The 22,089-nt window shown below is 44.0% G+C and overlaps 1 protein-coding gene across 10 annotated transcripts in view; it reads left to right on the forward strand.

The window, feature by feature from the left end:
- Positions 1 to 22,089, forward strand: part of CDC42BPA (CDC42 binding protein kinase alpha) — a 199,160-nt gene that overhangs the window by 173,281 nt on the left and 3,790 nt on the right. For 5 of the 10 annotated variants that reach the window (XM_059677595.1, XM_059677601.1, XM_059677596.1 and 2 more), the window contains 9 exons: positions 1,492 to 1,708; positions 2,689 to 2,751; positions 3,682 to 4,275; positions 5,323 to 5,420; positions 7,748 to 7,832; positions 9,622 to 9,745; positions 10,454 to 10,571; positions 16,777 to 16,962; positions 19,673 to 19,790. In XM_059677595.1, coding sequence (XP_059533578.1) covers positions 1,492 to 1,708; positions 2,689 to 2,751; positions 3,682 to 4,275; positions 5,323 to 5,420; positions 7,748 to 7,832; positions 9,622 to 9,745; positions 10,454 to 10,571; positions 16,777 to 16,962; positions 19,673 to 19,790 — 1,603 coding nt within the window. The remainder of the gene's footprint in view (positions 1 to 1,491; positions 1,709 to 2,688; positions 2,752 to 3,681; positions 4,276 to 5,322; positions 5,421 to 7,747; positions 7,833 to 9,621; positions 9,746 to 10,453; positions 10,572 to 16,776; positions 16,963 to 19,672; positions 19,791 to 22,089) is intronic. The other 5 variants (XM_059677599.1, XM_059677600.1, XM_059677602.1 and 2 more) reach the window with 2 other exon arrangements.

Below are 22,089 nucleotides of genomic sequence, written 5' to 3' on the forward strand. Positions count from 1 at the left end.
CTGTGGTCTCTAGTCGTTCAGTAGGCTGTCCGAGCTCCCCAGGGCTGGCTTCCAGGAGAGCAAAGGGGCCTTTTCAGGCCTTCTGAAGTGTAGACCCCAAAAGACATAATAACCCTCTTGCAGTCTGTTAGTCAAAGCAAGTCATGAGGTCAGCCTGGCTTTAAGGGGAGGGAATAGATGCCACTTTTTAAAAAATATATTTTTTTATTGATTTCAGAGAGGAAGGGAGAGGGAGAGAGAGATAGAAGCATCAATGATGAGAGAGAATCATTGATTGACTGCCTCTTGCACGCCCCCTACTGGGGATCGAGCCAGCAGCCCCAGGCATGTGCCCTTGACTGGAATCGAACCTGGGACCCTTCAGTCCACAGGCTGACGCTCTATCCACTGAGCCAAACCAGCTAGGACTAGATTCCATTTTTTGATAAGAAGAATGGAATTCCATGGGAAGATTGTTGGTACCCATCTTTGGAAGCTGTCCACAGTGCAATCTAGAATTGGTGAATTAAGATAAAAGAGGTAAAAAAAAGGAATACTGCTCCACCTTATGCCTGTATGCTTAGTATTTGTCGATGAGTCTTGTATCTAAGGAAGGTCAGACGAAGACTATACAGTACTTTGTCTCAGTCCCTGAAACAACAGCTCTGCTATCTCCAGCCTCCTATGGAGCCTGCAGAAGCCCACTTTTCTGTAATTGATACATAGTGGGATTTTATTTTCATGCTGTTTAACTTACTTTTTATAAACGGTCCATATATAAGTAATTTAAATCTGCCCAGTTATAAATGCTGTTTTCATAATGATAAGCTTCATTTAAATAGTAACTAAAGGATCTATCTTCTTTAAGATAATGTGAGTTATTGTTATGGAATAACAGAATGTAAGTATTTCTGAGCATTTCTGACTTTGAAAAAAAGTTGAAAATCAGTATAATATAGTGCTTACGAGCATGGACAGGGACCCCACTTTTGTTGTGTGCCCTTGGGGAAATTAATTTCTCTGCATCACAGTGTTTTATGTATAAGGTCAGGACTAATAACAATAACTACCTTATGAAGATGTTGAGATGGTTATGTGAGTGAATACTTGTAAAGTACTTTGATCAATGTCCAGAGATCAGTAATTACCCAAAAATGTCAGTTGCGTTTTCTAGTGATAGTATTCTGGCACTGTATACAAAGAAAATAAAAAATGATACTAACATTTAGAATGGAATCTGCTACCTTTGCTTTACCACGAATTCTAATGCTGAAACTAATTCTTCTTCTGATTAGGAATAGCTGACCGCTGCTAAAGGTATCACTTCATGGACGCTCATTTTGTTGGCTAGTTCAGCGGTCGCCAACCGGTGGTTCGCGGACCACTGGTGGTCCATGAGGTCTGAAAGGTTGGCGACCTCTGGGCTAGTGCTAAGCAAACTAATCTAAGCATAAAACTGACCTAAAGGGTGTCTGTTTTCTAACATCATGAATTTTGTTTCAATTTTTCTAGGTCACAATGTCCCAGCTCTCAGCACCTAATAACAAATGCTCGATCCTGATGCTGGCAGATAGTGAGAATGAGAAGAGCAAGTGGGTGGGAGTGCTGAGTGAATTACAGAAAATTTTGAAGAAGAACAAATTCAGAGACCGCTCCGTCTATGTTCCCAAAGAGGCTTATGACAGCACGCTGCCCCTCATTAAAACCACCCAGGCCGCGGCAATCATAGGTACGCATTGATAGCATCGGTCATGTGATCACAACTGTTTCCTCACTTACCTGGTCAGTGGGGGCTGCTTCCATCTAGGAATTCCAGTGTCCAACCTGGTCTGTGTTAAATCACAGGTGCACAGTGTTTATTGGATGAAGGAGACCATTTTAAACTTTGTTTCTCAGTAAACCAGAATAAGTCCACTTTCAAATATGTTTTCTTCTGACAAAAGCAGCGGTGCTAAAGTTTAACTTCGAACATATCTATCCTCTGCATGTGCGGTTGAGAACAGTTGTTTCGTTTCTTAAAGCATAACCTTCCGTGTACAATGTTGATGCCAGTTACCTTGCAGAGGTTATTGGGAAGTTTAACTGAGATGCAGGGCGGAATAGAATGCCCTTGTACATCAGATGCCCTAAACAATGGCAGCCTTTGTGTCTGGAAGTTTAAATTACCACCATATTCTTATGTACACATCTAACTCTTCTGTTACTTCCTAGTAAATAATAAAAAGTTGAATGAGTAGGGTTCAAATGCCTTTCACCTTTTATTGAATAAACATTTACTTCTTTTGTAAATATTGATATAATTTTCTGATGATGATTCTATTGGAAAAGAAATGAGCTCTAGCCGTTTTGGCTCGGTGGATAGAGCGTCGGCCTGCGGACTCAAGGGTCTCAGGTTCGATTCCGGTCAAGGGCATGAACCTTGGTTGCGGGCACATCCCCAGTAGGGAGCGTGCAGGAGGCAGCTGATCGATGTTCTCTCTCATTGATGTTTCTAGCTCTCTATTCCTCTCCTTTCCTCTCTGTAAAAATTCAACAAAAAATATATTTTAAAAAAAAATGAATGGAAATTTAATAGTAAAAATGGTTATTGCTATTTTTATATTGTTTATTTCAGGGTTTTATATCAAATTTCTTTGTTATCTATTTTCTATTATTTTACATAGTTTTTACCTAATAAAAATGTTTCATATTTATTTATATCTTGCATAGATCATGAAAGGATAGCTTTGGGAAATGAAGAAGGTTTATTTGTTGTGCATGTCACCAAAGATGGTAAGAAAAAAATTATTGTGGGGTAACTTTAACCTGTATGTTGCTAGAAAATTCTAAACTCTAGTTTCTAAAGTCTATAAACAGCAGGATTTGCTTACTTTTTCTATAATTGAAATTTTCCACACCTAATTTGATATGTTTATAAGTCAAAAGATAATTTTTTAACTTCTATAATCATCCTGAGTTCTAAAACATCCACGTATGGATCCTTGTTCTTGTGGGACTAGGTTCTGCTATAGGGCTCAGGTTGCACTTCTAAAGAAGGTGCTGAAAGAAAACGCACTTGCTTTTTCCATGGTCCCAATAGCACTCGAAGAGGTAGCTCATTGAAATGTGCTTCTTGTTGGGGGTTTTTCCCCATAGTTTATTACAAAGATCTTTTTCGAAAGATAAATTAAATACTGGGTGAAATAAAAAGAAACCAATTTAATTTAGCATTCTTGAATACAGAGCTCTAAGTTCTGTATTTATATCAAGTTAGTTCATGGGAAAACAATGCACTTAAACTTCATTAGTTTGTTACCCATACAAATACTTTTAGTGAAATATGAGTTACTTAAAAAAAACAAAAAAAACACAAACAATAAAAACAACAAACCCTGTAGTAAAAAGTTCCCTGAAACTTAGTGCCAGTAAAGAGGTTTATTGTTGTTACTGTTTTTGAAGATCTGGCATGCCTTATCACATAGCAGCTTTATGCCTTGGCTGCGAGAGATCTCAGTGCTGAATTTAATACTTTACTGTAGTGAGTTAATTATCTTGTAATGGGTGCAATTATCTTCCTCGTCCTCTGTGATTTCTGAGCTGTTATTCTTTTCTATATGTGTATCTGTCTTTATTATAGGTTGACATATATCCTTTTGAGTACTGGGATATGATTAATAAATAAACAACATTATTTTGCATCTGACTTATTATTTCTTTGCATAGAAATTATTCGAGTTGGTGACAATAAGAAGATTCATCAGATTGAACTCATTCCAAATGATCAGCTCGTTGCTGTGATCTCAGGACGAAACCGTCACGTACGACTTTTTCCTATGTCAGCTTTGGACGGACGAGAGACTGAGTTTTACAAGCTGGCGGAAACTAAAGGGTGTCAAACCATAACTTCTGGGAAACTTCGTCACGGCACGCTCACCTGCCTGTGTGTGGCGATGAAAAGGCAGGTCCTCTGTTACGAACTATTTCAGAGCAAGACCCGTCACAGAAAATTTAAGGAAATTCAAGTCCCGTGTAATGTCCAGTGGATGGCAGTCTTCAGTGAACACCTCTGTGTGGGATTCCAGTCGGGATTTCAGAGATACCCCTTGAATGGAGAAGGAACTTCATGCAGTATGCTCCATTCGAGTGACCACACGCTGGCCTTTGTCACACATCAGCCCCTGGACGCCATCTGCGCCGTGGAGATCTCCAGTAAAGAATACCTGCTGTGTTTTAGCAGCATCGGGCTCTACACCGACTGCCAGGGCCGCAGGTCTAGGCAGCAGGAGCTGACGTGGCCAGCTAACCCTTCCTCCTGTTGTGAGTCTCTTCCTTTCGGCTGTCTTCTCTTTCTCTTTCTTTTCCCTCTACCATCTCCTAGATGTATTTATTGTTAATAACTGGTCATTTTTAAGCCATCTGTAAGGTTTTTCCTAAGTATTATGTTATTTATGTAAAGCAACCATGTGTAGTTAAGCCTAGGACAACAGTATCGACATTAACATGCCAATAATTAAAGCTAATTTTTCTATGGAATATTGTACTTAGATGGATTTTTTAACCCATGTTACTGTATTTTGAAAAAACCTAAATTGTATCTTTGTGGTCCTCAAAAATACAGTGTGATTATTAATAGCTGATAAGACTTCCTCTGGAGAAGTTGTGTTACTAAGTGTGTTAATCAGTTATGTAAAGGATAGTGTAGCATCTATAAGAAGTGATACTCAGTTTGACATTTTTATTTAGATAGGTATATATTAAAAAATTGTTTATTTCACTCTTTGAGGAAATGTTATGACATTAATACGTTTTGGAATCCTCATTATATGCATTCCACTGCCTGTGATACAATAAGTAGGAGAATCCAACCCAAAACCTTTTGTTTTTAGTGGAAGGTACTTGAGCATGTTTAAATGCCGAAGGGAAGTAGCCACTAGGTGGCTCTATAGTAAATACAGGAATGGGAGTGAGACCCTAAGGAGGCCATAGGCTGGGAGGTAGAGGGGGAGGATGCGGGCAGCAGGAGGAAAGTGCCTCCCCCACAGCAGGACAGGAGGGCGGGGGGGGGGGGGGGGGCACGGGCGCCTTTGGGGTTCAGCAGAAGGACGTTTATTGCAGAAACACCAGGAAATCTAGATAAAGAGAAGAAAAGTACTTCTAATCCACAAACGGAGACATCACTGTGCTTCACGTTTTGTTTCTTGTGAAATACATACTCATATCTATGGCATCATGTTTAGAATGAATGCTCTTTTGTAGCCTAGTCAGATGATTCAGAGTTTGACTTATGTGGAGTAAGAAATGGGATACCTGGCTTCAGTGACTAGTTAAAGGTAACCAGCAGGCTGCTCTCTCCCCTCCTCCCAGGCTACAATGCCCCCTACCTGTCCGTGTACAGTGAAAACGCGGTGGACGTCTTCGATGTGAACTCCATGGAGTGGATTCAGACGCTCCCACTCAAAAAGGTAACTTAACATCAAAATACGGGCTGAGCGAACTGATGTGTGTAGTAAACACTGACATGACTATTTCGCTCATTTTCACTAATTTAGCTAAGAATGAAAAAACAATCCGGTTAATCTTATAAGTAGCTCAATTCCATACTATTCTGATGACTTTAGTTTTTCTGTATGAAGTATGATTATTATCATGAACAACTAGAGTGTGTCCTACGACCTAAGACAGGGGTCCTCAAACTTTTTAAATGGGGCCAGTTCACTGTCCCTCAGACCGTTGGAGGGCTGGACTATAGTTTAAAAAAAAACTATGAACAAATTCCTATGCACACTGCACATATCTTATTTTGAAGTAAAAAAACAAAACGGGAACAAATACAATATTTGTATTTGCATGTGGCCCGCGGGCCATAGTTTGAGGACCCCTGACCTAAGATGTCAGCGTTAACTTCCCCTCTGGTTTGAGGAGCTCTGAGGGGGCGCATTATTGTTAATTATGATGTTTTGCACATAACGGTGTTCAATTTGAAATCCTGTGAGGACAGATTTACAGGCCAGAAGAATGATTAGAATTAGAACCAAAACTGTGTTTAATCATCTCATAATTAAAACATAAAGCTTTCACATGTTCCCAGTAAAACAATATTTTTCTTTAACATTTCCCTGGGATAATGTAGAGAAATTTGTAGAATTTTAGTATAGAATGGTTATTTTGCAAGAGTAGTCATTTCACGTAGAATAAGTAGCAGGTGTCACTCGTGAGGGGCGAGGGTTAGAGGAACAGGTAGAAGAAAGGCACCATATTTCAAAATCTTCCTCGATTTTAAGCCACATCAGCAGGAAGAAGCTCCTGCTGGATAGAGCTGCTGAACACAGCCCTCCAGTTTGTACATTTGGGTTGGTTACAGTTAGTATCCCTTTTATTGTTGTTATGTAAACATTACGATATATGTGAAAGAATATGTGACCTTGAAGAGCCTTACTAAACTGACCACTTGTGGACCCACCTCCTAACTTAAGAGCCAGAAGATTACCTCTGTCACTGCATTTGCCGGTGTATTCTCTTATCGCACACTCCCTCCAGGGCAACCACTCCCCGAATGCTGTTTATCATTTCCTTGCTCATCACAAAAGCCAGAATTTTTTGCATATTTAAATATTTCTAAACAATATATTGTTCAGTGTTGCTTGCATTTGAGGTCATAAAATGTTGTCGTATATCACTTTCCACCTTGCGTTCTTCATGCATTTACTGTGTTTCTAAGATTCATCGATGTTGTTCCATGCACCAACCACCATGCTGTTCCATATAGTCTTTGCTTTCACTATATAAAATATTGTTGGGCCGAGACCGGTTTGGCTCAGTGGATAGAGCGTCGGCCTGCGGACTGAGGGGTCCCGGGTTCGATTCTGGTCAAGGGCATGTACCTGGGTTGCGGGCACATCCCCAGTGGGAGATGTGCAGGAGGCAGCTGATCGATGTTTCTCTCTCATCGATGTTTCTAGCTCTCTATCTCTCTCCCTTCCTCTCTCTGTAAAAAATCAATAAAATATATTTTTAAAAAATAAATAAATAAATAAATAAAATAAAATATTGTTGGGTGAATAGATCATAACTTGCCCATTCTCTGATTGGCACACTTGACTTATTGCCGAGCTCTTTGCTGTTATGAGCATTGTTGCGCACATCTTCTGGTGCATGTGTGTGTGCAGGAGTTTAAGTCCTGTGCCTGGGCACACAACTGATGGTGCATGGAAAATGCAAGTGTTTGGTGTTACAGGCTCGTGTCAGATCATTTTCCAAAGTAATTATACCCGTTGGCACTCCCACCAGCAGTGTGTAAAGTTTTTGCTGACCCACATCCTCTCTGACACTGGCCATGGTCAGAATTCATAGTTTTATAGCCCTTGCAAATGGTTATAAAGTGATATCTCATTGATGTATTAATTTGCATGTCCCCAGTTAACTATGCTGTTTGTCCATTTAGTTCAAACAAGAGTCATAAAGTGTCTGTGTTGATACCTTAGTATAATAATTTGGTCACTAATGGCTTTAAAGAAGTCAAATTTAAGGTTTAAATGTATTTCTACTTTTTCTTTTTTTGTCCGGAATAGTCTTCCTTTAAAATGTTATCATTATAACTTTGTTCAAATTAGATAATTTTATAACTTCCCAGTGAGAATTAATGTTAATTTTTTCTTGATTTTCTGAGAGGGCTATATTTTGGAGAGGAAGGATAAGATAAATGTGTGTGGTTTATAAATAGGCCAAAGGTTATATGGTTTAATTTTTGAAGGTTTTGTTGAAATACTAATTTTATTTTTTATTATTTTAGGTTCGACCCTTAAACAGTGAAGGATCATTAAATCTTTTAGGCTTGGAGACGATTAGATTAATTTATTTCAAAAATAAGATGGCAGGTAAGAAAATGCACATTAACAGGATAGCTTCAATAGGATGTTCTCCCTAGGCTGACTGCCTGCGGATAAGAAGTGGCCGGGCCCAGATTCAGGCTCAGTTGTGTCTTCTCCAAAGTCTGTGGTCTTGGCCGCTGTCACACTCTCTCCGTAGACTGAGCTGACCTGCTGGGCAAAGCCATTCTGTTTAGCTTGCGTAGCTGTGCAGTCAGGGTATTGTTTCTGACGGGCCGTGTTGTTTTCCTGTGGAACACCGAGGTAAGTAAAGAAAGGATGACTGAATATGTGCTCTGTACGTTTCATACTGTAGAACCTAACCAGGCCTGTAGCCCCAGAACTGTGACCGTTCATCCGGAGTTCCTGTCTGGGGCTGTGGGGACACCTTCTGCCATTCGAGTATCGGGCTTAGAGCCTTTTCTCTTTTCCCTGATCTTGCTTAGAGAATGGCATCTGCCATGTTGTGGGTACAGTTGTCTACTTGACAGCATGTTCACATACCCCAGCAGGTTTGGGGGGCCCATGCTGACAGTTTTGTTTACTTCTGCGTATTTAAAATTGAAATAGAATGAGATGGGCACGGCTCACTCAGTGTATATGAATCAGTATCATCTGCCCCCAGATGAGAAGAGTAGGAAGGTGACAGATTCTTGCCTGTAGTAAAGGCAGCTGGTAGGACAACGCTTCCTTTTCCTGACCCTACACCTCGCAGATGGCATCATCGAAGGAAATGTTTTAATATGTAAAAGTAATTGTCCTTATCATTTACATAAAATATTTACCACTGCCAAAACCGGTTTGGCTCAGTGGATAGAGCGTCGGCCTGCGGACTGAAAGGTCCCGGGTTCGATTCCGGTCAGGGGCATGTACCTGGGTTGCGGGCACTTCCCCAGCAGGGGATGTGCAGGAGGCAGCTCATCGATGTTTCTAACTCTCTATCGCTCTCCCTTCCTCTCTGTAAAAAAATCAATAAAATATATTTTAAAAAATATGAATAATAAAAAAAAATATTTACCACTGATGCCTGATTGCTATGCAGGTTAGCAATAGCGTAACACCCTGATCCCGTGAGACCAACACCTGGAGGGGAGAGAAGATAGTGTAGTCATTGCGGGAGGGTGGCCAGAGTGACCGAGCACTGAGGCAACTGCAGTTTTCTTTCTTTCTAGTAAAATTGTGCTATTTTATGTTTATAATCAAATAAAAGTGAAATTACCCTTTGTAAGTTATGTTTAATTTCAGCATCTGTTTATGTACTGTTGAAAATTATTGCTTATTTTACTACTAGAGGCCTGGTGGACAAAATTTGTGCACGGGGCGGGGGTCCCTCAGCCCAGCCTGCACCCTCTCCAATGTGGGACCCCTCGGGGGATGTCCGCGGGATCGGGCCTAAACTGGCAGTCAGACATCCCTCTCGCAATCTGGGACCGCTGGCTCCTAACTGCTTACCTGCCTGCCTGCCTGATCGCCCCTAACCCCTCTGCCTGCCTGCCTGATCACCCCTGACTGCCCTCCCCTGCCGGCCTGATCACCCCTGACTGCCCTCCCCTGCCGGACTGATCACCCCTTACTGCCCCTGCCTCGGCCCCTGCCACCATGGCTTTGTCCGGAAGATGTCTGGTCTAATTAGCATATTACCCTTTTATTAGTATAGATGATCATTAACACAACCTTTAAAATCAGAATTGCATGTACTGTGATTGCACAATTAAGTTTATACTATCTTAGAGATGAATGGGTAAAAAACATTCTAGCACTTTAAAGAACATCACTGTTCTCTGTATTTTTTAAACAGAAGGGGATGAACTGGTAGTTCCTGAAACCACAGATAACAGTCGAAAACAAATGGTTAGAAATATTAACAACAAGCGGCGTTACTCCTTCAGGGTCCCGGAAGAGGAAAGGATGCAACAGAGGAGGTAACTGCTTCTGTTCTCCCCGTCATCCACACATGCTGGTAGCATGGGAAGGGCTGTTTGGTGAAAATAGTATATGTGTTTTGGAAGGAAAATTTGATCTCTGAAAATCTGTCATTCATCTGTGGTTTAAAAACTGCCAGAATGTCTGTACATCTCAGAGTCACTTTAATCAACACTCTCCAAGTTGTGTGAATTAGACTAAAATACCATATTTTGATTCATTTCTATATGTATGTGGAGTAGTTAGAAGTTTTAGAATGTGAGCCTTGTTTTAATGTAAACATAGAACCAATCATTGCATAATAGTAAACTTTATATATTTCAGAACTTTAGATTCACTATTCTCTTTATGAGCGAACAGAAATAGGCTTATAGTATTCCAATTACATGTAAAAATATTTCTAAGTGTTATCAATTATTTTGAGACATACATAAATGCTCAGAATTATCTGTGAAATAGAATAGAGCTTCTTCGATGTCTCTGTACTAAAATGCTCTCTTTTCTCACCAAAAATTGTAAGATCTTCTATTTAAAAGATAAAACAAATCTAAGTAAGTTTTAATTGATTATTTATATTATTTTAATCCTATCCATATGAATATGATTTCACAGTATTTTTATGAAAAAATAATGTATACGTAATTTGTTTCTAGAGTTATCTAGATTGATCATAGAAGAAGTGTCTAAACAGGTTTTTTCTCTTACAGAGAGATGCTACGAGATCCTGAAATGAGAAATAAATTAATTTCTAACCCAACTAATTTTAACCACATAGCACACATGGGTCCAGGAGATGGAATACAGATCCTAAAAGACCTGCCCATGGTAAGAGAAATGAAGAGTGAATGTGAATATGAATTGGGGTTAAGAGTAAGGGAGGGGGGGGAATGTGTGTGTGTGTGTGTGTGTGTGTGTGTGTACAGAGGTGGGCAAAAGTAGGTTTACAGTTGCATGTGACATTCTTTTGAGTTAATAAAGCTATTGTGATCATCATAACCTGCATGTCTTTCCATATGAACAACTGTAAACCTACCTGCTTTTGCACCCCCCATATATGTGCTCAGATATATGTGTGTGTGTGTGTTTGTGTGTGTGTGTGTATATGACTTAAAAGCATATTGCTGGGGTTCTTGTCCCAGCATCAAGAAGGGTTCAGGAATCTGGAGAAGGGGCTGTGCGTAGATGTTAAATAAGAGTCCAGAGGCTAATAAAGAGTCCGGAGACGAAATACATTTTGAAAGGCATTGGGGGTCAGAGGAGCTTAGTTAGCTAAAGGAGCTAAGTTCTAAGATCTTAAGTCTAAGGCCTTAGGTCCTCCCCATCCCCAGGACTCCATGCTTTTTATTAACACAACTTGTCCTGAGGTGAGGCAGAGATAGGCACTTCAGAGAGTCAGGGTTTGGTAGAGTCCATTGTCAGAATGGGGGAATTAGCCTACGGCTGTTCAGGTGTTTGGCCAGTAGGAGGCAATAACATGTAGATTAAGATGCCCTTTAACTGTCTGGCAGCCACAATCAGTTTCCTATTCAGGTTTGGGGAAATGCCTTTAGTCATTCCCAACAGGTGACTACATGTGTGACTCAACCCTGTTGAGTCCCCAAGTCTCATCAACCTTTTGATGAAACTCTTGAAATTATGACATGCTGGAATTGGTTCCCGGCAGCATATATTAGGACAATGAGGAAATGTTTATCACAGTGTCACAGTGTATGTGAGATGCATGACAGCATACCTGATGAGAAAAATATAAAATTTAGCCATCTGTCAAACACCAGAGACATCAAGTTTCTGTGTAGTTGCATAACCTATAAACTTGTCCCACACCTAGACTTCCTTCATTGGTAAAATAAGCTCCAGCTTTGAAGAGGTTCCCACCAGGATTCAGAACTTGGTGACCAAATGACTCAGACTTCATTACGTTTTAGCGATTTGGTGCAGATGCTGGCTCTCCCCACCCCGAGGACCGCACTGGCTTGGTCTTTAAAGGTCACACCTGTCATCTGATGGTGAAATTTTAAAAAGTGCCACATGGGAAAACTATTGTTTTTTTAACAGCATTAAGATTGGATTCTTGGACCTATTGTGTTGAAATTAAGTCTATTAGTGCACTCCACTTACACTTAACATTCCAGTCTCCAAGTGCTCTCCGCACGCTAATGAAACTTTAGCAGGACCTGTTGTCAGTGGTGATAGCATCTAGATCTGGCACAGAATTTTAAGCGTAATTTATAGATTATGGCAATTTGGGAGACGATTTGTGAGCTGTGACCCACAGCTCTTGCTAAGGAAGCCTGTTAACTGTCCACATTACTAACTCTATGGTCATAGTAGATGTGAACGTCACTCCTGGAAAAATGATAGGTAATATAATTTAATGTGCGGTCAGGTTTTTTAAAAAGAAAAAATGAAGCCTTTATAGGTAGTTTTGCATGTATTTAATGGGAGGAACAAAAAGTGTGCATTCATTTGAGTCCAAGTTCCTCATTGTAAATATCCCAATTAACCAGGTGGTCTGCTTATGAATGAAAGTGACATCCTCATAAGACATTATGTGGTTACACTAATATTCCTTCCTTTACGTGCAAATCATTCATAATAGTCATTTATCCTTTTAGAATGGGGCTTTCATTAGCTGTGCTGGTTAATGTAAATAAACTACAAAAAGAGTGCAGCTAATGTTGACATAGTAATTAAAACTAGAAAATGTAAGGCTGAGCATACATATTAGGCCAAAAATATTGGGCATAAATAGAGGCTGAGTCTACGTATTAAACTGTTATATTTAAATGCTATACTGTTTTTTCAGCTTTTGCCTGGGACTGAGATTTCAGATTCTCTCCTTTCTTTTCCCATCCTGAACATTTGCTTAAAGCCCTGTCTGGTTTCCCTTTATTCCCAGAAGGAAATTTATCAGCCACACAGCACAAAGCCTCTGTCGTTTTTCCTATGGAAGTTACCTTGCCACATACAAAGTACCTTAAGAGAATTTTTAAATTATGATACAGTTGAAATGTGAATATATTTATAGCTTCTGTATGATTGATGAAGTGTTATATACTATTTTAATGAAACTTTTTGAAATGTAGATAGTAAATAGTTTTTCAACACCTGATACATAGTTAGCATTATGGAGAGATAAAAGGATATAAATTTTGAACACATACATATATGATGCAAAGCAAATACAAAATTATTTCAGCAGTTAACAAGGCTTTAATGGGTATTGTTCTTTTAAAATTAAATGTTCTTTCACTTTTACTTCATTGTAGTGCACAAAAAAGAATACAGTTTTTATATCATGTACTAGAGGTCCAGTGCACCAAAATTGTGCACTCAAGGGGGTCCCTCAGCCCAGCCTGTGCCCTCTCACAGTCTGGGACCCCTCGGGGGATGTCCACCTGCTGACTTAGGCCCACTCCCTGGGGGGAATCGGGCCTAAGCTGGCAGTCAAACATTCCTCTGGCAGCCCAGAAGCCCTTGGGGATGTCCACTTGCCAGCGGGGAGCAGGCCTAAGCTGCATTTGGACATCCTTAGCACTGCTGAGGAGGCGAGAGAGGCTCCCACCAACACCGCTGTGCTGGCAGCCATCAGCCTGGCTTGTGGCTGAGCAGAGCTCCCCCTGTGGGAGCGCACTGACCACCAGGGGGCAGCTCCTGCATTGAGTGTCTGCCCCCTGGTGGTCAGTGTGTGTCATAGTGACCAGTCATTCCCAGTTGTTCTGTTAGGGTCAATTTGCATATTACCCTTTTATTATATAGGATAGAGGCCTGGTGCACAGGTGGGGGCTGGCTGGTTTGCCTTGAAGGGTGTCCCAGATCAGGGTGGGGGTCCCCACTGGGGTGCCTGGCCAGCCTGGGTGAGGGGCTGATGGCTGTTTGCAGGCTGGCCACACCCCCTTTAGGGTGGGGGGTCCCAATGGTGTGCCTGGCTAGCCTGGGTGAGGGGCTGAGGGCCGTTTTCAGGCTGGCCACACCCCCTTCAGGGTGGGGGTCCCTACTGGGGTGCCTGGCCAGCCTGGGTGAGGGGCTGGGGACCGTTTTCAGGCTGGCCACAGCCGCGGGCTGGAAGCAGGTATCTGGGATTTATTTATCTTCTAGACTAGAAACTTTGTTGCCTTGACCAGAGCCCAGGGCTGGCCAGAGCAGGAGGGAAGCTTGGCTTCCTCCATCACAGGGGACAACCCAAGCCTCCTGCTTGCTCCAGCTCTGTGGCCGTCGCCATCTTGTGACGGAGTGATGGTTAATTTGCATAATACTCTTTCATTAGATAGGGTTCCAACAACATAGCAAGAAGAAAATCTTTTAATAAAGTCTATTATATCCCACATATTACAGTATCTTCTTTAAGGTGAAATAGTTTTAGGATTTAATAAAATGTTTCTCTGTTTGGTATTTTTCTACCATGAAGTGAAAAATCAATTTGCTGATGTTCCCGAGTTCTTTGACTTCATACACAGTATGAAGACCTGAATAAGCCCACTGACGCTAAGTGTCAGGTTGCAAACATCCTAAGAACTTTCCTATCAGAGCATCCCTCCTTTCTCTCCCTTTCCCACTGAAAAGAAGTCTCTGTTTTATTTTTTGTTCCAAGTAAAGTCCAGGCAAATCAAGTTCAGAGAGCATTTCCCAAAGGTTCGTCCCCACGTGACGTCTGACACGTGCCTTCTGTGCTGGCTGCTCACTCCCGCAGCCCCCATGATTTTCAGTGTTTGTGGTCACTGAGTTCACTAACCCGTGACCACCTCGCTGATTCTTTTTCTCACTAACACAAGTGACTTTCCCTCGGCAGTTTTTCATGTCCCTCCATTCCTCTCCTGCCTTCCCATCGCGTAGCACTGTTGTGTTTCTCGGATGAGAAGCTGGTGTACATTTTTGAAACCTGCTCACCTGTACGTGTAGTATTCATTAAAGGTTGTGTGTGTGTGAATTCCTATTTTTACAGTCACGTCTTACTTTATTTTCACCTGACATTCTTCATTTCACTAGCAGAGGACATTCAAGCTGGACTTTTCATAGGCATCCATTTCACACAAGCAAATATTTCTGGATATACTGCCTACCCAGAACACGCTTGTCTTGGGGTAGACATTGGTAAACAAAACAAGAATATGCATGTCTGGTAAACATAACAATATGAATGCCTGTATCCCTACTTATCGAGAAGCTTGTATACTTTATTATTCTCAGAATTTAGTATGTTCTTTCTACTGAAATGGGAGTACCTATATTAATGAACTATTTCCAAACATAAAGTTGAATTAAATTAATCTAACATTAACATATATAAGAAGAGTTTTTAAATACGACACTTATGCATTGTCATCCGAGCAAAGAGCATGTACCCAGACATTTTTACGTTTTACTTATTCAAGTCAGTATTGCTTCCCTGTGAAATGTGTACATGCTTAGAGAGTTTATTGGATGTCTTTGGCAGCTTAATTCTGTTTCTTTTGTAACAAAGTGATACTGAAATGGGGTTGTTTGCCTTATGGATGTGGAAGAGGTAGTAAGGGTGAGAGAGTCATTTATTTTTCTTTTACCTCCTGTATCAGATGTGAACCTTTCACATGTTCCTTCTGAGCATGGAGAATACAGGCAACTAATATAACATAGCATGTGTTTTTTCATCAGTGGGTACTGGTAATAAACAGCAAATTTGTCTCCGATTGAATACAAGAATAATTTTACCTCTACTAACTTTATTTTTCTTAGCCTTTTACCCATTTCTAAAGTTACTAATAAATAAAGTTTTTAGCTCAGTGACCTTTGAGAGCTTTAAGTAATTTTGCCTCTTAAAATCACAGTTACATTTATATCAATAGTTGTTGTAGTTTTCTTTTTGGAAGTAACCTGAGAAAGTACTGATTTCACTCCCATTTCTAAATTTAAAACAATGTCCTATGGAGGAGCCTTTCTTTTAAGCCCACATACTTCATCAGATTCTTTTTAAAAACGAAAGCTTGTCTCAGCTCCTGGAACATAATCCCATCAGCGTTCTCTGTGGCAAGTCATCCAGCCTTTGCCTAAAGCTAAGGGATTGTAGGATGTTTCTGGAAACAGCAGTACCAGAACTGAATCTTGACAATTCAGTTCGATAGGTGACTAGGTACTGAGGAACAGGCCCCGAATACTCAGAAGTTATTTTATCTGAAAACTAGAGTCCTGGGCTTCCAGCGCGTGTTTCTGTACCTTTAGCTTTACATTATTTCTGTTAAACACACCTGAACATTTAAGGGACGATTTTTCCCTTGTTAAAAACAAACCCATTCTTCTGGGTATCTAAATGGAGATAAGCTTGGGCTACTTAAAGACAAACCAATAATTAGTATATCCCACAGTTACTCTTTTTATAATAAGACAGTAAGATCAGTAAAAGCAAACTCATGCCACAAATCTAGAATGACCAGGAAATGGTTTTAGGTTTCTAAAGACATGTTTCCTGATCTTTTTAGGTTTGTGATATGAGTTTGCTATTACTGGTCTTATTTTCCTTTAATCAAGTAGTAACTGTGGAATGATGTTTGTTTCATCGAATTGTACACTTGAAACCTGTATGGTTTTGCAAACCATCGTCACCCCAATAAATTCAAATTTTAAAACAAAAAAAGAAAAGAGACCGTTTCATAAACTATGGTCAGAGGCTGGCTGTCGGTTCGCTCCTTCTTTTGTTGCTTCTTGCTTTTTCTATCCTGATGTTTCTGGGAGGTTTGGCCACGTAAGAAAATGCAGGCGTGAACTCTACAGCGCCCTGTGACTGGAAGTCCAGTGTTCGCTCGACGTAGCGAGAGCAATAGAAGAGAGCAGTTTCTTTCATACGGTGGAGGGTTCGTTTGCAAATCAGCAATTTAATACCTGGTGCAAGAGAATTACAAAATGTAACTCCACGGCCTGGAAATGTTTCACTAAAGATGCACTTCTGTGCGAGGCGCTTGCTTCATTTTTCCTACATGCATGTTGTCTGAAATGTCACATGTAACCAGTGGCTCCATTTCATCACCTTATCACTGTTTTCTCCTCTCTGTTTTGATAGCCAGGCTTCCCCTATCCATCCCCTCATCATCACTCCGGTCTGATCTCCTCTCCGATCAACTTTGAGCACATCTATCACATGACTGTTAATTCTGCTGAAAAGTTTCTCTTTCCTGATTCCGTAAACTCTGCGCATTCCCCGTCTCTGCGCTCTGTCCCCGGTACACCCAGCTTTATGGCTCTGAGGGTACGAACAAGCTGCTGAGTCGGGCATTAACTTACTAACCTGGGGGCTCCTCTGCCTGCTTCTGAGCGGCCAGTCTCCCCCTCCTCCTCCTCCTCCTCCTCCTCCTCCTCCTCCTCCTCCTCCTCCTCCTCCTCCTCGTCTTCAAGTTCCACTTTGTTTCTTCTTTTAAAGAGAAAGATGAGGACAGGGAGGATGTCAATTTTATTTTTGAAACTATTAGAGGTTTTTGTATGTTTAATAAAACATCTCCCATCGTGGTATTTTCCATTACAGATACCATGATAAGAAATAGCACGCAGTGGGTCCTGTCTCTGTTAAAAACAAAAGAGGGGTCCCAGGATTTCAGAATTTTTTGTAGCTCATTCAGAGAAGTGTTTTGTATTTAGTGACATTAAAGTCTGTGGTAGGGCCTATCCTCAGGCCTCCTCTCTACAATAATTCCCTCCGGCTTAAAAATCTCCGAACAGTAATCATGAACCACAGGGAAAACCACCAGGAAAAGGTGGCCTTGCTAATCTTCAAGTTGCTGGCGTGCCTTTAATCCAGCCGGGGTCCCGGAGAAGCACTAAATCAGAGAAAAAACACCAGCTGTGCAGCCTCTGAAGGCTGACCGTGCCCTGCTGTCCGGCCGGCCACTGGGCCTCGGTCTTGCTACCGGTGGCTTCGCAGTGGAGGGCAGGCGGCACTGACGCTGAATACCCACATTCCCTCCAAGAAGTCCATGCTGTACCTCAGCTGCAGGGGGCGTTTCTCAAGTTAGCTTTTGTGTTTCTTGTGGGTTTTTTATTAACTCTGATCCGAGGATATTTTTCCATTGATGTTTAGAGAGTGGAAGGGAGAGAGAAAGAGAGAAACATCGATGTGAAAGAGACATATCAATTGGTTGCTTCCTGCATGCACCCTGACCAGGGCTGGGGAACCTGTAAGCAAGGTACATGTCCGTGACCAGAATTGAACCCGGGACCCTCAGTCCACAGGCCAATGTCCTATCCACTGAGCCAAACAGGCTAAGGCTCTCAAGTTAGTTTTACAGATAAAATATTTGGATCATATCATGCAAACCCATTTTCTATAGTGCCCTCTGGCTTAGGTAAATCATAGCATTAACTTGTTATTTGTATACATAGTAAATTAATTTTCCAATAGGAAAACTAGCTATGGGGTGAGAAGTTCATTTTCCTACTTTTCGTCTGTATTATAAATAAATGTCATTGTCCTTGACCTTAAACTATGTCATTTAAGTCTCTTATTTAAAATAAGATGACTTATGATAAAGTAAGCCTTAGTGTGGAAACAGATACAGGGAATGGGTTCTAGGAGAATGTTGTAGAAGTCAGTCCATTTCTCATATAAAAGATGGCGGGAATATGGCTTAAGTTGGTCGTTTATAAATAGAAACACTGTCTGGAACGCTCACCACGCCTTAAGCACATTTGCCCATGAAAGTGCCAGCGGGTTAGGCTTCCTATCACTTTATAACGAAGCTGACCTCTAGCTGAATGGATGATAAACTGTTGGGCTGTTGTTGCTTTTTTAACAAAACGTATCTTCTGTGTATCATCCCTTTATTATTTCAACATCCAGTGTTACTACAGCAGCAGCGCATTTCCATGGGCTGCATTTCTGCCATGGATTCCAGGGCGGTTTGTTTATAGAAAAGGCACCACCAGGTTGGTAGCAGAGGCCAGGAAAGTGAGGGTGGAGGCGGGCGTTCCCACCTCTTCTCCTTCCCTTCCCGGCACTACGTGCACCTCGCTGGCGCCAGAGGGTTGCTCCTGGGTGGTGAATGGTGAAACATTAGCACTGACTGTTAACGCTCAGAATTTTTTAATTTCTTAGAGAAAGAAGGTAAAGCATTTGCTTTAGACAAATAACACTAAGAATTACATGGACTTTGCAACTTTGATATATGGACCAAAATGGCTGGGGTGACTTTGGGGCCAGCTGCCCGCCACCTTCCAGTGAGTGTGGTTTTGCAGTGTCGGTTCCGGTTCCCCAGGCCGCAGGGGAGCCCTGGACTGCGGTACTTGTTCTTTCCAACCGCCTGTCCGTGTCAGCCTGACGCCCCTTCTGGGCTGAAAAGGTTGGGTCCCCAAGGAGACCACCCCCTCTCGGGATGTGTGACTCCATCACTCCCTTTTCCTACCTTGGACACCAAAATCATTCACTAATCAGATGGAAAACTTCTCAAACCAGCATTCCCAGGCTCAGTCCCTCCACCCGGGCTGTGGTGGTTGCGAGCGCCGTTCACGACCTGGTGCTGCTCGGATGTGGGGCTGAGATGCTGGGACAGGATGGGACGTGCAGAGGCAGATGGCAGTTTGGTGTCGCACCAGAGAAACATTTGCCCAAAAGAACCTGCTCTTAACTGATTTTCCTCCGGATGGGATTATTCAGCTGCTGATACGAGCCGCGTGCGCAGTGGACGCCTTGTCCACGTGCCTGCAATGTCCATGGCAATGTCCATGTAATTCGGCCGCTTCTAACCATAGAGCCGCCACTGCTCTCCCGGCGGCAGAAGCCGCCTGTTTGCCGTGAGTGTCCCTGGGCGGTGCGCACCCCTGCACGGCCGGGCTGGGTGAGCCTCCGTGGGCAGAGGGGCTGCAGCTGGTCAGGGTCATTTCATGTCTGACATTGTAGTGACAGGCAGACGTTCTGCAGAAAGTGGGCGTCTCTCTGGCTGAAGAACTTTTCTTTCTCTTTTGTTTAGAACCCTCGGCCTCAGGAAAGCCGGACCGTGTTCAGCGGCTCAGTCAGTATTCCCTCCATCACCAAGTCCCGCCCCGAGCCCGGCCGCTCCATGAGCGCCAGCAGCGGCCTGTCGGCAAGTAAGTGGCCCGCGGCCGCCCCTGTGCCCCTGCTGCCCCTGTGGGCCCCGTGCGGCCCCTGCACACCCTGCAGACCCCGTGCAGCCCCTGCGCACCCCGTGCGGCCCCTGCCCACCCCATGCAGCCCGGGGCCCTCAGGCCCAGCCTGCTGCCCGTGCCGGCAAGCGCAGGGGTGAGCAGATAGCCTGGGTCCTTCTAGGGCTGCACTCACCTCTGGACAGGCCAGGGCGCTGCCAAGCGTGCTGACAGACGACTACACGGTGCCGTGGCAGCCCCGGCAGCTGTCGGGATAAACTCGTACCAGGACAGTCAGGAAACCCACATGCCCTCCAGGATGTGGTCACGGGGAGTCTTGTCAGATTAATTGCCGGCCAGCGTGGCTCCTGGTGGTGTTGGGAGTGACAGGAACTGGAGTGCAAGAGGTGGCAAAGGTCCGCTCAGGCTGGGGCTGGGAGTAAGGTGAGGCCTTTTTAAAAACCCTCACCCAAGGATATATGTTTGAGTTTAGAGGGGGCGGGAGAGAGAGATTGATGGCCTCCTGTGCGCACCCGACCAGGCATCAGACCGCCACCGAGGCACATGCCCTGATGGGGGTCGGACCTGCAACCTTTTGGTGCCGGGGAAGACCTCCAACCACTGAGCCCCTGGGCCAGGTGGTCAGGCTTGATTGTGCTTTTTATTTTTTAAACAGAACGGGCAGCCTTTAAGGAGTGGTGAGTAGGGCGGACCTCTCTCCAGTTTGCTTCTTAGAAGCGCTCCCGCTGCGGGCGGCCAGATGGAGCCGGGATGAGAGGCAGGCGGGGCTGGAGGCACCTGAGGGGCTGGTAGAGCTGGCGGGGCTGCGGGCCTGGGAGCCACCGAGGAGGCGAGGAGAGGAGAGGAGAGGAGCCGGCTCCAGCTCCGCTTCCTGTGGAAACCCCGAGACGCCTGACGTTAGTGTGGGAGGCGGCGGGAGGGGTTCGAGGTGCACCGGGTTCCTGCAGGGCTGGCCGCCTGGTGTGTCCACCGCTCCCCGGGGTTCGAGGGGCTGGCGGCGTCCCTGCCTGTACGGTGTCCCCGGTAGGACAGACATGCGCCCTTTGGTCAGCTCGGAGAAGGCTGGGGACAGGCTCAGGAACGCACCCTTTTGCCCCAAAAGCAAGAGAAGATTCATCACTCGCCCCGCAGCCGTTGTGAAGGACCATGTGCACACGCCTCCCCGCTGGGCTGGGTGCGGGCAGATCCTGCCGCCAGGCGCCTCTCGAGGGCTCAGTTTGGTGCCAGCCTTTCTTTTTCCCTCTGGCCCCGTCTCCTTCCTGTCCTTCTCGCAGACCCCAGCTCAGGGCGGCAGGGAGGGACAGGGACGGCTCCGCCCAGGGGCAGCGCCTCAGCGGGGAGGGGACGGTGTGTCGGTGTGTCCGAAGGGAGAGACGGTTTATGGGAATGAAAGCGCCCGGATGCTGGAGCGGCTTCCCCCGAAAGGGGCTGCCCAGGGGGACCCTGGCTGATTTCATTGCAGCTCCGTCCCCGGAGTCGCTTCACCTTCGGTGGCTCCTGGGTGCTGGGCGGGGATGGCCCTGGTAGCTTCTGATTCGGGGAAGGCCGTCCTTGGCCAGTGGCTGCTTCGCGCGTGAACGGGAACGTGAGTGCCCACACCACCCGCACAGGCCGCGGCCACGCCAGCTGCCCGGGGCGCTGACGCCAAGAGACCGGACTGCCCTGCGCTCAGGCTTAGGCCCAGCTTTAAAGCTGTTTAGTCAGAGCAGCTGCTCCTTGTGTGGTGACGGCCGTTTGCTCAGCCTCCTGAGGCCACTGGGCTCCCCCGCGCTCGCTCGTGGCCCTGCAGACACTGCTTCCCACCCCTTCCTGCCGCGGGCTCCCTCCGCCCCAGGCCTTCGGGATTGTGGTCACTAGGTGCACAGTCATGTTTTGGCATTTTTATTGAATTCTTAATGTAAAACACTAAATTGGGGTTTGTTAAGCCAGCCAGAAGTTGAAAGAATCACAGTCTATATCTTATACAGAAACCTCTACATGGTCTTTTTTCTTTAATTCTATATTGTTTAAAGTTTTACATAAGTCCCCTTTTTCCCCCATTGACTTCGCCCTGGCACCCCCCAGCTCATGCCCTCACACACCCTCACACCACCACCCCCCATACCCCCACCCCACCCCCGCCTTCCCTCTGAGGTTGGACAGTCTGTTCCATGCTTCTCTGGCTCTGGCTCTATTCTTGTTCATCAATTTATGTTGTTCATTATATTCCACAAATGAGTGAGATCCTGTGATATGTATCTTTCTCTGACTGGCTTATTTCACT

This window comes from Myotis daubentonii, chromosome 20 (assembly GCF_963259705.1).
Source record: "Myotis daubentonii chromosome 20, mMyoDau2.1, whole genome shotgun sequence".
Taxonomy (NCBI): Eukaryota; Metazoa; Chordata; class Mammalia; order Chiroptera; family Vespertilionidae; genus Myotis; species Myotis daubentonii.